Below are 13913 nucleotides of genomic sequence, written 5' to 3'. Positions count from 1 at the left end.
TCGGTACCAGCTTATTTCGGATTACCGTTTCAAAGTGTTTCGGGTTCCTTAAAAAAAATATTTTATATATATATATATATTATTACTATTATATAAAATAATGAATTTAATTTTTTTTTAAATCTTAAATAAAGTGGGGTTAAAAAATATTTATATATTTTTAATTTTCTATAAATAAAATTCATAATTGTAAACAAATTAATAAATGTGCAATGTATACTCTTTCCCCTTAAAAGCAAATGAATTAAAGTTGATAAAAAATTTATGAGAATATTTTTTAACTTTTTACTTGTGGCATTATTGTAAATAAATTAAGAATCTAGGATTAGTTTTTGAGCTAGGAAATTTCCTAGAAGTTTCCTTACAACTCCATTACTCCACACATATGTTCCATTTCCTCCTTTCCATTTGATCTCCTCCATTCTTCTTCTCCAGTCTCCACAAACTTCTCTGCTTCTTCTTTTTTTTTAATGCTTTCCTTGGTTTTAAGTTTTAAGGCTTCCTCACACAATCAAGGCTGGACCCCAACATGCCTAACAGGTAAGTGTTCTCTAGCAAATGAAATGTCAACAATAGAGAAGTGTGGTTGCTCAAAGAGACAATGTTGAAGCTGAATGAGAAACATTGAAGCCCAAAACAGCGTAGATGAGCTTTTAGTTTTTCTTTTTTCTTTTTTTTTTTCATAGTAGGCCAAATCCTATACTGGCCGGAATTTTCATCTCAGCCGGAATTGGCCGAAATTGTCTGAAATGACCGGAATGGCCTGAAACTGCCCGAAATCTGACCCGAGGTGGAACGTGGGGTATTCTGGTACCGGTTTGCATACCGGAATGGAAAATTCCGGCCGTTCCGCCCGGAACGGAACAGAATCAAGAACAATGGTTTAAACACATTTTTAAACATATTACACATTTTTACACATTTTTTTACCCATACGTATATAAAAAACATACAAACAATATAACTTAAACTACTCTTCCAAACACCCCTAAATAGTTATAGATACGGATGTGCACATTAAAGGCAACATGCCTATTTTGGTTATTGTTCACATGCCATAATGCTACACTCCAGCTGTATGGACTTTTAGTTGAAGTTCACTTCTTTTTTCTTTTCTTTTTTTGTGGCTAAATTGCATCCTATATTTCTAAAGTTTGCGGTCTTTGAACTCTATACTCTAAAATTTCTAAATTTATATTTTACTTCTTGAAGTTATATTTTGTTAGTCTCAGCATCATCTTCGTCCATATTTTTCATTAAGGGGCACATAAGTTTGCCACGTGTTTAGTTTGTCTAATAAAATGATGCTATGTGGTATAATATAATAATGTGGCATAATGAAAATGATGTGAGATTATTTTTGTTGATGCCCATTTTTTGAATTCATACCCAAAAGCTCATACGGAGGAAAGCCCAATGAAAAGCAAAGCCTAAAGACCCACCAAGAAAATTGAAGTACAAGAAAGGTCCAAAAAAAGAAGTGCAAGTGAAAGCAATCTACAGCAAAACGCAAATTTGCAGCAGATTACAAATTTGCAGCAGAATACAGATTTGTCGCAAAATACAGATCTTCAGCAGAATGACTTTGACAGATCAAGGCAAATTGGGCCCAAGACCCTTTTGATCCAGTTAATATTATTTGGCCCGCAAAGGCCCAAATCCTTTTGTATAAAAAGATAGGTGTGAAAACTAATATGAAGAAGTACAATGAAAAGAAACAAGGAACAGCAGGAGTGTCAACAGCAGGAATTGCGTGAAGGAAAGAAAAGTCAAATCAAAGGAAATGACAAACACAGCAGGAAACGCATGAAGAAATAAGACAAAAACACACAACAAAACGAAACAAAACTAATTTGTTACGGCAAAAACGGCGTGAGAACGAAAGAAGACAAAAATAGAAGAGAGTGGAGTAAGCACAGAAGGGCCGGAGCACCACCAACCTATACATAGCCAATACAAGGGAGGTGGGCCCACGATCAAGGGGATTCAGAGGGTGTGGTTTGGTGGTGGGAGGAAAAGGGGTCTATATTTGGTTTCTAGCTGTGACTTCTTTTGGGAATATACCTTGCTGAGATGGTATCTTACCTAAAAAAAGTAGTAGAAGGTTGAGATCATCTGATGCATGCCATAGAACTAGGTAGTGAGGTAGCCCAATCCTTATCCATTTAAATATAGAGGTAGTGTCATGAAATAAGTAGTGGTGCAGCAAACATGTACTAAGCAATGGCAATGGTCGGGGCAACCAATAGGTTGGTGGGTAGTCCTAAAGGGATGCCCACAACAAACAAAAAACAGTTGGTGAAGCCCTAAGGGTAAAAGGGAGAAATCTCATTGAATTAGCTCACTATAAAAGGAAAAGGTAGCCATAGATAAAAGAAAGGGAGACCTAATGGGGAAGCACCGAAGGGGGGAACCCATGGTAAGAAAGCAGGAAGCACCTAAGGGAGGCACTTGGAGAGAGAGAGAGAGAGGCACCTAGAGAGAGAGACCCAAGAAAATGAAATACCAAAGGGGGAACAACCCACGACAAGAGAGTAGAAACTAAGAGTAAAAAGAACATAGAGAAAGAAATGAAGTGGTAAAAAGAAGAGAGAAAACACGGCAGGAATAGGGGCATGCATCAATAAACCATCTTTTCTTTCCCTATTAGCAAACCTACTATTTGAAGTCTCCAAAAGTAATAGCTAGTAATCATTTAGGTCTATTCTTCAAAATGCACAACCTTGATGGCAGAAGCCTATGACAAGGTTGTTCAAGTTGGGATTTGAGTTCCTTCTTGGTTTACTTTTTCTATGAGAAGATTCAATACTTGATTTCGATTGAAAATATATTTGATCTCTCTCATTATAACTTATATCTGCTATATTTAATCATTCTATTGTAGCACGTTTTTATCACGTTTGCTGCATTAGTTATCCTGTTGTGGTATCTTTACTTGTTGTACTAGTTATTCTGTTGTAGCATCTTTTTATTATGTTTACTGTGTTAGCTATTATACTAGCTAAACTTTTTCTGCTGAAACTTTCTTATTACTTTGTTTTTACATGTTTTACTTTTGACATAAACTAATCGTTATCCTGTCATAAGTATATATATACATATATCTTGTTTCTCATGTTCTGCAAAGTATATTTTATAGATGTATTTAACTCGTCACCCAATTTCCTGAATTAAACTGGCCCAAAGAGCGCCTACTCCATTTCTTTGGTTGAGATTTTCTTTGGTTGCCCAGATCATGAGTGCAAATGTGTCCTATTGACACTGATGTCTAGGCATTAAAAAAATAAAAAATAAAAAATGTGGGATTTTTTGGCCAACTTTAGTTTTGGAATGAATTATGTTATTTTGTTTTGTTTTGGCATGACTCATTACAGGAGTTTTTTTTTTTTAAAAAAAAGATATTTGTTTGCATTTTTGGACAATATTTATTTTTTTGAGAATAAATATGTGATGTGTGAATTGCTTTACAACATAGAAATATACATAATCTATATTTCAATTACAATAAAATTTTCTTTTTCCATAAACTAGAATTATTTTAGCTTTATATGAGGAAATTGATATGTTAATAGTTCTATCACCTCTAGTCTTAGAGGGATGTTACTCAATATAAGAAATTGGGAGATGGAGATGTATTAAATTATCAAATCCATTGTAAAGCCCACCAGTAAAAAAAGATCCAATCTAAAACTAGTAGCCCCTAAAAAAATTTGCAAATTGTTATAAGGAAATTGTGCTATTGTCAATTTGTCGTATGTTAAATTGTTGATTAGCGTTATGCAATCTATTCACCTTTACAAAACCATATTGTAATTCAATAATCTAATACTGACCCAATTGTGTCTACCTGTTTCACATCATCCACTAAATACATAACATTTCAAGGCAGTTATAATTTTTCATTGATTATTTTTTATGTTCTTTAAAATGAGAGTATAATAGTAATGTTATTATAAAATAATTTTATTTCATTTATTCTAATGTCACTTCTAAACAATATTACTTATATTCCATTCCATTCTATTATTTTATTTTATAACATCCATACAAGTTTTTTAAATTCCCTTCAATTCCTTTCCCTGCTAAATCCATTCCATTCCTTTAATGATCATTCTATTTTATTCTATTCTATTTCATTCACTTGTCAACTCTCAAATAGACCCTTAAGAACAAAAAACAAAAAAAAACAAAAAAAAAAAAAACCGAATCAAGCAGATCCACTGACAGCGCATAATTTGGTAAAACCGCCCCCCCAAATTACCCAACATTGGCACAATGCAGCTGCATGTGTTTTTCCTAAAAACAGGATCTGTGCTTCGTGCATTTATACATATTCTTCCAATTAATAAGTGTTTCCTTATTAATTGGAAAATGTTAAAATTTTGGGGTTTTTATTGCAAAATTGCATCTCAAGTGCGCCAATAAACCAGTGGTCAGAATTCAGTGCATGAAAGAGATTAGGAGAGCTGTCAACGCCAATGTTTTGACAGTTTTGTTTGTGCCCCCTGGCCCCCCTTCGCACCAAATTCATTGCCTGGTTTTCATTTCATCCAAGCAAAAAAACAGAAAACACACCACAATCTTTTGGATAGCCACTCTCAATATCACATCTCCAAAGACAAATTAAAACAAAAGCATTTCCATCCAAATTAAAAAAAAAAAAACCGCACATGGACTCAACTATCCACCCAAATACTCACATGAACTGTCAATTTAGCTTATAAAACAAACAAAATATTTTAATGCAGCAAATTCTCGACCTTATATTTCTGAATAATGGAGAGCAAAAAACTACAAATCCACCTAGATGAAGCCCTCTTTATATATTTATTACCAACACACACCAACCAGAGAATCACAAGAACCTCCATTATTTCTTTTACTATCTAGTCCCACTCACCAAATCCAACTAAATTTCTAACTTTGTACAGAATCTCATCTTAATTAATCAAAAACCCATTTAAAAAAAAAAAAACACACACACACACACAAACAGAAATCTAGTTGGAATTGGGAGTATTTGCACGTGGTTCAATTTTCCTCAACTGAATCCCGGGCTTTAGCGAATCATCATCATCGTGATAAATGTAAGCAAAACCACCATGTCGGGTCATATCCATACCCGCCATTTCATCCTCGGCTGAGATACGCAGAAGGTTAAGCTTATGAAGCACAAAAAAGAGTGGTCCCATGGTGGCACTCACCCACCCAACAATCACCAAAATCTGAACAACGTGAGCCGCAAGCAGCCTTCCGCCACCACCCATAAACAACCCGTAAGGCCTACCCGGCGCGTACACCTCCGACACATACTCCTCCGTCGCGAAAAGCGCCGTGAAAATAATCCCCCACGCGCCGCACCCTCCATGGAGTTGCGCCGCCTCTAAAGGGTCGTCGAATTTAAGCTTCTCCGCCAGTTTGTTACAGCCGATCAAGACCAAAGCCGCCACAAAGCCACATATAATAGCCGCCCAAGGCTCGACGACAGAGCAACCGGCAGTTATCGCGGCGAAGCCGCCGAGTAGTCCGTTACACACGTCGGTTACGTTCCAATGCCCGGAAAGGATTCTTTTTCCGAACAAAGTGGTGAGAGCGGCGGTGCTACCGGCTAAGGTCGTGGTCACCGCGGTTCGACCCACGGCACTCCATTGTCCGTAATAGCTGTTTCCGGTGGCATAAGTAACGCTGATTTTGTTGAAGGATCCGGGATTGAAACCGTACCAACCGAACCATAGCAGGAAAGTACCAAGAACTACAAGCGAAGCACTGTGACCTCGTAAGACAACAGAGCGGCCTGTGTGGTCGAATCTGCCGATTCTGGGTCCTTCTATTAAGGCTCCCCAGAGTCCAGCAACACCACCCACCATGTGAACAACTCCAGATCCTGCAAAATCAATCACTCCAGACTTGAATAAAAGGTCGTTTGTGTTGAAAGCGCTGGCCCAACCATCGGCGGACCAGAACCAGTGGGAAACAACTGGGTATACAAAGCCAGTGAGGAAGGAGGAGTATATGAGGTAAGCGACGAACTGGGTTCGTTCGGCGATTGAGCCGCTGGTGATTCCTGCGGCGGCTATGGCGAAAGCCCACTGGTAAAGGAAATTGCTGTAGTCGAAAGAGGAGGAAGGGATGGATTTGAGGCCGAAGAAGTGGCGGCCGATGAAGCCGTTGGAAGGGGAGCCGAAAGCGAAGGCGAAGCCGAATAGGTAGTAGAAGAGGCCGCCGGCAGCGGCGTCGAGGACGTTGGTGAGCATGATGTTCATGGTGTTTTTGGCGCGGACGGAGCCGGCGCAGAGCATGGCGAAGCCGAGTTGCATGGAGAAGACGAGGTAGGCGGAGAAGAGGAGGTAGGTAGTGTCGATGGCGTAGTTGGTGTCTACGAATTTGTTTGACACGGCGGTGAATTGGTCGCAGAGGTAGGTGGCGGCGGCGGTGGAGTTGGTCGTGTTGGGGCCAAAAAACTGGGCCAGGTCAGTAGGTGAGCAGCTCAGTGACGCCATGGCTGAGCTGAGAATGTGAAAAGGTTGAGAGGGAGAGGGAGAGAGAGAGAGAGAGAGAGAGATCGGATGGAGTTGGAGTTGGAGTTAGAGAGGGGTTAGAATCCTTAAATAGAGGAAAGAAAAGTCAGAAAGAGTAAGAGGCGAGGACTTTTCATTGGAGCATGTGCCTAAGTGGGAAAGCTATTCCTTTTATGAGATTCCAGAAGCATGGGCATAGAAAATTATAGGGTCTCATATCAAATTGTAGAGATTTAAAAAAAATAAATCAAAGTTCAGGGATATTATATTCTATTGCGTTTCTTCCACTCGCATGACTTGCAGGGATGTAAGGGCATTCCGTAAAGGTCAAAGGTAGATTTGTATAGTTATAAAAATTAAAAATTAAAAATATTGTAATAAAATAATTTTTAAATGTTTAAAGAGTACTATAGTATTAACTTTTAATAAAAAATTGTTGAAAAGTGCATGAATAGTGCATGTACAATAATTTTGTCCCCTGAAACGCGCAGCAGAAAAGGAAAAAACCCTTAAATGCTCTTACAGTGCAGCAATGTAAGAGCATTGGTTAGGTTCCGTTTGAATACAACCGAAAACTAAAAATTAAAAATTAAAAATATTATAATAAAATAATTTTTAAATGTGTAAATAATATTGCGGTACTCATTTTTAATAAACAGTTGCTGAAAAGTGCATGAACAATAACTTTATCCCCTGAAATGCACAGCAAAAAAGAGAGAAAAAAAAAAAGTCTAAACGCGGACACGTTCAGCGCAATCCAAACAAATACTATATATGTTGGCAATATTTAATTTTAGAGTTTCAAAACTTCTATTGACCGATCTTGCAATTGTAAAAAAATTTATAATTATACTATAGTGTTATCTTATTTTTATGATGACAATGTAGCAATTTATTTGTTTTATGGTGGTGGGTGGGTACTTTTAATTATTTTTTATGAAGAGAAAGAGAGAGACAGAGTTGGTGAAATTAATATTTTAATAAATAGATGAGATAAATAAAAGTTGAGATTTTAGGTGTGTTATAAAATAGTGTGGTATAATTGATAAAATAGTTTTCAAGATGGTAAAATATAATAGTTTCAAGAGAGCGGATGTGAATACTCTAAATTGTAGAGATTTAAAAATCAAATTTTAGTTTATGTTTTACTATTTATATATTAAAAATTAATATTTTCATATCTTTGTTATAATATTGATTTTTGGCTTATTAATATCTTAAAAAATTATATGATTATATTATATTTTAAATAAATAAAACTCAAATCATTCTAAAATATAATAATATGAGATAATAAGTATTGTTATTTTTCTTTTTTGGCTAATCAAATGAAATCATATACTCAAATCATTCTATATTTTAATTTCTTTTAAAAAAATTTATTTGTCAACCGAGTTATTTAGTACAAGAACAAAAGAGTCCAATATTACCATCAAAAACCAAGATAACCCATTTGGAAGAAAAAATAATTTCTATTCTATTCTTTTTTCATATGTCGTTTCTACTTTATGCATATACCACAAAACAACATTTATTTTTTAGTAAACAGTAATACTTATTAGAATATACACTACAATAGTAATATTAGTATTTTAAACCGGGTTTATAATACATTATTTAACTAGAGTACAACAACAAAAGGGTCTAACCTTTGTAGTTGTAGACTGGAGTTATAAACAGCGAACACTAGACATACACAACCAATGTGAGATAAACATCTTTTTTTTTTTTAGTAAACAGTAACACTTATTAGACTATACACGAAAATTGTAATGTTAGTGTTTTAAACCGGATTTATAATACATTATTTAACCAAAGTACAACTACAAAAGGGTCTAACTTTTATAGTTGTAAACTGGAGTTATAAACAGTGGACATTAGACACACGTAACCAATGTGCCATGAACATCCCCTTTTTTTTTTTTAGTAAACAATAATACTTATTAGAACACACACGAAAATAGTAATATTAGTGTTTTAAACCAGGTTTATAATACATTATTTAACCAAAGTACAATTACAAAAGGGTTTAACCTTTGTAGTTGTAGATTGAGGTTATAAACAGCGAATAATAGACACACACAGCCAATGTGGGATAAACAACCCTTTTTTTTTAGTAAACAGTAGTACTTATTAGAACACACACGAAATAACATTCTAACAATCACATCCTTGTAATAAATAAAGAAAAACTGCATCCTAACCCTAGTGATAAATTTATGTTGCAGATAATAGCGTGCTTGCAACAAAAAAAAAAAAAAAAAAAAAAAAAAAAAAAAAAAAAAAAAAAATTCAATAGCATCACTGCAAGATACATACTTTCAATCAATCGACTGTACCTAAAATCCCAAATCATCCAAACAAAGAAAATACCCATATTTTCCATCAAAATACACATAGAACCTAAAAGTCACTATGACCAAACTCATTTCAAGTTAAACACCTCAAAATTCAAACATAAATATTTAAGGAATATAAAAGAAACCCCAAACTTATCTCCGCATAACCCTAAAATCCTCTTTTAAAAAAATATATGTAGACAGTCTTTCAATACCATCATGCAATACCATTTTCACTAATCAAGCTCCAAAATTGTCCAAAAAATCCTAAATTAGCCCACCAAAAATTGAATACAAACCTAAATGCAAGCAAAACGTATATTTAAAGCACCAAGAAATGAGAGACAATACCATCATCATTATTGTTGAATTTTTTTGTATATGAGTACAAGTTATAAATTAGTTAGATTTAATTTCAAATATATCCATATGTATGCAAGGGTTACAAACCAGCTATCATAGTTTATGATAACTTAATTACATTATTTATAATTCTTTCTATTAAAATTTTAAATTGACCAAATTATAAAGCTCATGGAGTAAACGCATCAAGTAATTTGACTTATAAAATGCTTGGGGGTAATTCAATCAATTAGTAAGCACATTATGTGTTGCTAGTGAGTTTTGGCTTAAAAGTCACTTTCTCCTCCCACAAGAATGATTGAACAATAAGGTTTTTAAAAAATAACAAATTAAATTCTAAGACTTCAAGAAATAATAAGTTGAACCTAGGTCCAAAAGTCACTTTCTCTTCATACCAAAGCACCTTACTCCCCTAAAGCTCTAGAGGCTGTAAAGAGTATTTCTTGTACATCTAGTCTACCTTAGATTTAGAATGCGAGGGAGTGCTTCTTTACCTCTCCTTTTGGGTTCAAGCAAAATTCCCCTAGGGTTCTTTACCTCCCACAAGAAAGATTTACATTTCATGATATAAATAAAGTATTTCATTTCTTTCATTTTGGTTTTCTTATTTTTCCTAGTTAAATAAAATAAGTGGCAACTCCATGTAAAACCCCTCAATCTAGAGGGAAAGATAAAACCAATTGATCTGTTGTTTTGAGGCGCACCAATATGACACCACCCACTAGCGTTCTTCTTAGCAAAGAGATCCTTCATTCTAAGTCCTTTGTCTTCATTTTCATCGATGAGTAATTCATCAAACTCTCTCTCAAGCCCTCTTCAAAGAACACTTAACCTTGCAACCAAATGCCTCTAGCTCTCCTCTTATTTTGCCTTCAATCACGCCCCTACAGTCAATAATCACAAATAGCACACTCCTTTCACCGACCACCTCCAAAATAACGATGTAACCTTGGCCCCATGGAGGATCTCCTTGGTAATTTTTAATCCATTGCCCCATGAATTTCAACTTCTCTCTCTCTCTCTCTCTCTCTCTCTCTCTCTCTCTCTCTCTCTCTCTCTCTCTCTCTCTCTCTCTCTCTCTCTCTCTCTCTCTCTCTCTCTCTCGGACCTCTAGAACCCAATGTTTTGAATTGTTTTCCACTTGATCTAGTCGTTTTAGTGTATAAATTGATGCACTAAACCACCTATTCCATCTTGGCCAAAACTATGGTCAGTACAGGTCATTTTAATGGAGTTCTGATATTCTGGGAGAAACATGCATTTGAGATCGAAATTGCTTTTATAGCTCTCTTTTATATATATATATATATATATATATATATATATATATATATATATATAAATATAAAGAAGTCCACATTTTTCACCATTTTGTAAATGTTTTTTGTTTGTTTAATTTTGTATGAGTTTTTTTTTTAAATAAATAAATATATCAACTTTTAGTTTGTTTAATCATGTATAAGATTTTATGAGCCTTTGGTTTGTTCAATTATGTATGAGATTTTAATTGTTATAACTTTTATGAATTTATATTTGCTAATTAGAATGCATGAATGATAGTTATTGTTATATATAATAGTAATCACAAAATGGTACACCAATATATACTAGTATCAAAATATTTTGTTTCAATAGCCAATTCAAATTGGAATTCAAAATTTTGCAAAAACCACTTGGATACCTCAAAAATATTGAAAAAAAAGTAAGATATATATTATGAAAATTTTAGATTTTACATAATTTATTTTAATTTATAAAATTTGTTAGGTTATTTAATTGACACGACATGTTTAATTTGACCAACTAGTACATGTGACAGCTTTAGTTGGCACTTAATAACCATTAGCAACTGATATAAATAGAATTGCTTGTTTAAAAGCACTACATAACATTAGGAGTTTAAGGGTGTATTTAGATATCGCTTAATTGTAGAAACTAAAATTTGAAAATATTGTAGTAAAATAATTTTTAAATGTGTGAATAGTGCCATGAGACTTGGTTTTGAAGTTTTTTTTTTTACTGAAAAAAGTACTTGCAGGTCTCGTGAACAGTGCACAGGACCCACTAAAAAAGTGGGACGCAGCTGAAAAATGATTTTCGACACTATCCAAACATACAATAAGTGTGCGTTTGGACGTGAATTAAAATTATAAATTATTTTACTATTCAACTTATTTTTGCTAATATTCATGGGTCCTACTGCACTTTTTGCCACTATTCATGGGCCTCACTATATTATTTCAATTCACTTTTACCTTTATTTATTGTACTTTTAGCAATAAATTTTTAGTTTCAACAAAATAAACAGTATCCAAACAGACCCTAAATCTAAATCATTAAACATTAGGGACAAAATCAAAATTATTTTGAATTTTGATATACAATATTTTGAATTTAAAATTTGCTCTAAAAAGGATCTAACAATCATGTGACACTTTCTTCATCCATCATTTACCATATGTTGGCTTAAGATACCAAAGAAGTTTTGACACAAAGGCCAACCTCGCTTCCTTTGCCTTTGAAGACTAGCAAAGATGATTTTTTTATAAATAAGTATTTGCACGTACAATCAGGAAGATCAGTGCTTTTTAAAACTTGAGAAGGTAAAACAAGAACGGTATAAAACGAATGCTTTTTAAAACTTGAGAAGGTTAAAACTTACGCACACCACGCAGTTAAAGATCAGTTCATTAAAATGAAAAAGGTTTAACAGGAGAAAGAGATTGGTCAAAAATTTTGTACTGGGACATTTCGTGCTTTTAGACTGACTTTTTTTTTTTTTTCTTCTTTTATACATGTGCTTATTAACCTGGTATACGTTATCTTGGACTTCTCTAATCTTACAAATATATATATTTTGATGAACCAGAAACTTTATTAAGAGAAAGAAACTAGACTACACAACCCTACTGGACTCCTCCAAAATGATGGAGGAGAAACAAGCTGGGCAATTCCCAAAATCAAAAAGGCCAAAAAAATTACAAGAAAGAGACCATTTTACTAAGACGTGGGTTGCAACATTACACAACCTAGACACTCACTTCACAAAAACCTTATCAGAACTAGACAACAAATTTCTCAAATCAGAGCACAAAGACGTAAACCTCCATGGGGGGGCTCAGCCAAATCATAGAGCAACTGCACACAATACTGGCAATCGAATTCCACTATGCTGCATTCATTACCCAGGGTAGGAACTAAAGGGAGGGCCCACTTAATGACCTCTGCTTCGGCCAAGAGTGGGAGAGTGGTGTTCACTTACAAATATACATTATAAAAGGAAGTATTCAATTATATTGATCGGTATCCTGCTGTAAATATATTCCTATATGTTATTATTGTTATAATTTTCAAGAAATAATAAAATAATCCATTGATTCAGCAAATTTCTGACTTATGCCGGATTATAATAAAATATGAGTATGCTGTGGAATTGTTTCTCGAAATTATTAATTAAAAGCATGTTAGCGAGGAATAGGTCAGATGCAGTGTGCTGTAGAATTAATTATTTCTCGAAATTATTAATTAATTCATGATATCTGTGAGACTGACAGACTGTATGATGTGTGAACCCACATCAAATCTTACAAAAATCCATGTCTTCGTACTTATGAATAATTCTATTCCCATCATGCTATGAATGAGCTTTTAGACCACTCAACACCGGCGAGAAAAACAAAACCCAAGAATTAAAAAAATATAAAAAATGAAGGCAGATATATCTCTAGAATGAAGAAATGGTTTGTTTGTAACGGGTTGAATTGAAATAAATTTTATGTGTGAGTTGCATGAGACATTACTCTTACAGTCAGGTGGGCCTTACATGAGATATCCTCTCGTTAAATTGTAGGGTTTTTAATTAGATTATTTTATCGTCAACTTTATTGGTTTATCTATTGAAAATTAGTGAAAAAAATATTATTATATCTTCAAAAAATGGGTCTTAAAAAAAAAAACATAAATAATTAAACAAAAAGATATATAAGAAAAAAAAAATCCAAACTTGTTATTAGTATCCAACCTCCCACATGTTTTTATTCTTTTTTTATGGACCAACTATTGATAGTTGAACTTGTTTATAATTTTTCAAAACTCTATTATTTAGAGAAAGTTTCTATTTAGTAAAAACTGGAAATAATAAAATATATACATATACTGGTACAGATGATGAAAAGGTAAAAAAGATTGATAATAAAATATTATGATGCCTTTATTACTAAAAGTAGAAAGATGAAATACACACAACAAACATATTTGTTTGAAATGTGTTTGGTGGAAAATATAATATTTTATATTAAAAAAATAAGTAAATTAACACAATTCAATTTTACGTATTTTCTAAAAATATGAATAAATATAAAAAGGGTTTGAATTTTATATGTTTTCTTTGGAAAAACTAAGAGGTAGTAATTTTTTTTTTTTGTTGAAAATAGAGGTAGTAATTGAGTTATGAAACTCTTTGACATAGGTATATATAAACTACGACTGTGTTTGGTTCGATGTAAAATATTTTCTGATCATAAAATATATTCTGTAATATAAATTATTTTCAAGTGTTTGATTGCATACCTAAAAATACTTTGGAAATATTTTTTGGTATTTGATTGTGTTCTTGAAATGCTACAGAAAACATATTTTCTACTACTTTCTCAAATTTTATCATCTCTCATCATCAATCATCAATCATCAATCA

General features: G+C 33.5%; 1 protein-coding gene across 1 annotated transcript; it reads right to left on the bottom strand.

Moving 5' to 3' along the window:
* Positions 1 to 4737: 4737 nt before the first annotated feature.
* LOC142624582 (ammonium transporter 1 member 1) lies at positions 4738 to 6688 on the bottom strand. Its single transcript, XM_075798193.1, has one exon. The coding sequence runs from the start codon at positions 6498 to 6500 to the stop codon at positions 5001 to 5003; it is 1500 nt and encodes a 499-aa protein (XP_075654308.1). The 5' UTR covers positions 6501 to 6688; the 3' UTR covers positions 4738 to 5000.
* Between the last annotated feature and the right edge of the window lie 7225 nt (positions 6689 to 13913).

Source organism: Castanea sativa, chromosome 2 (genome assembly GCF_040712315.1).
Source record: "Castanea sativa cultivar Marrone di Chiusa Pesio chromosome 2, ASM4071231v1".
Lineage (NCBI taxonomy): Eukaryota > Viridiplantae > Streptophyta > Magnoliopsida > Fagales > Fagaceae > Castanea > Castanea sativa.
This window is presented reverse-complemented; position numbering and strand designations above follow the sequence as displayed.

Coding starts and splice junctions, on each gene's coding strand:
- LOC142624582 (XM_075798193.1), bottom strand. CDS start 6,500: ATGGCGTCACTGAGCTGCTCACCTACTGACCTGGCCCAGTTTTTTGGC.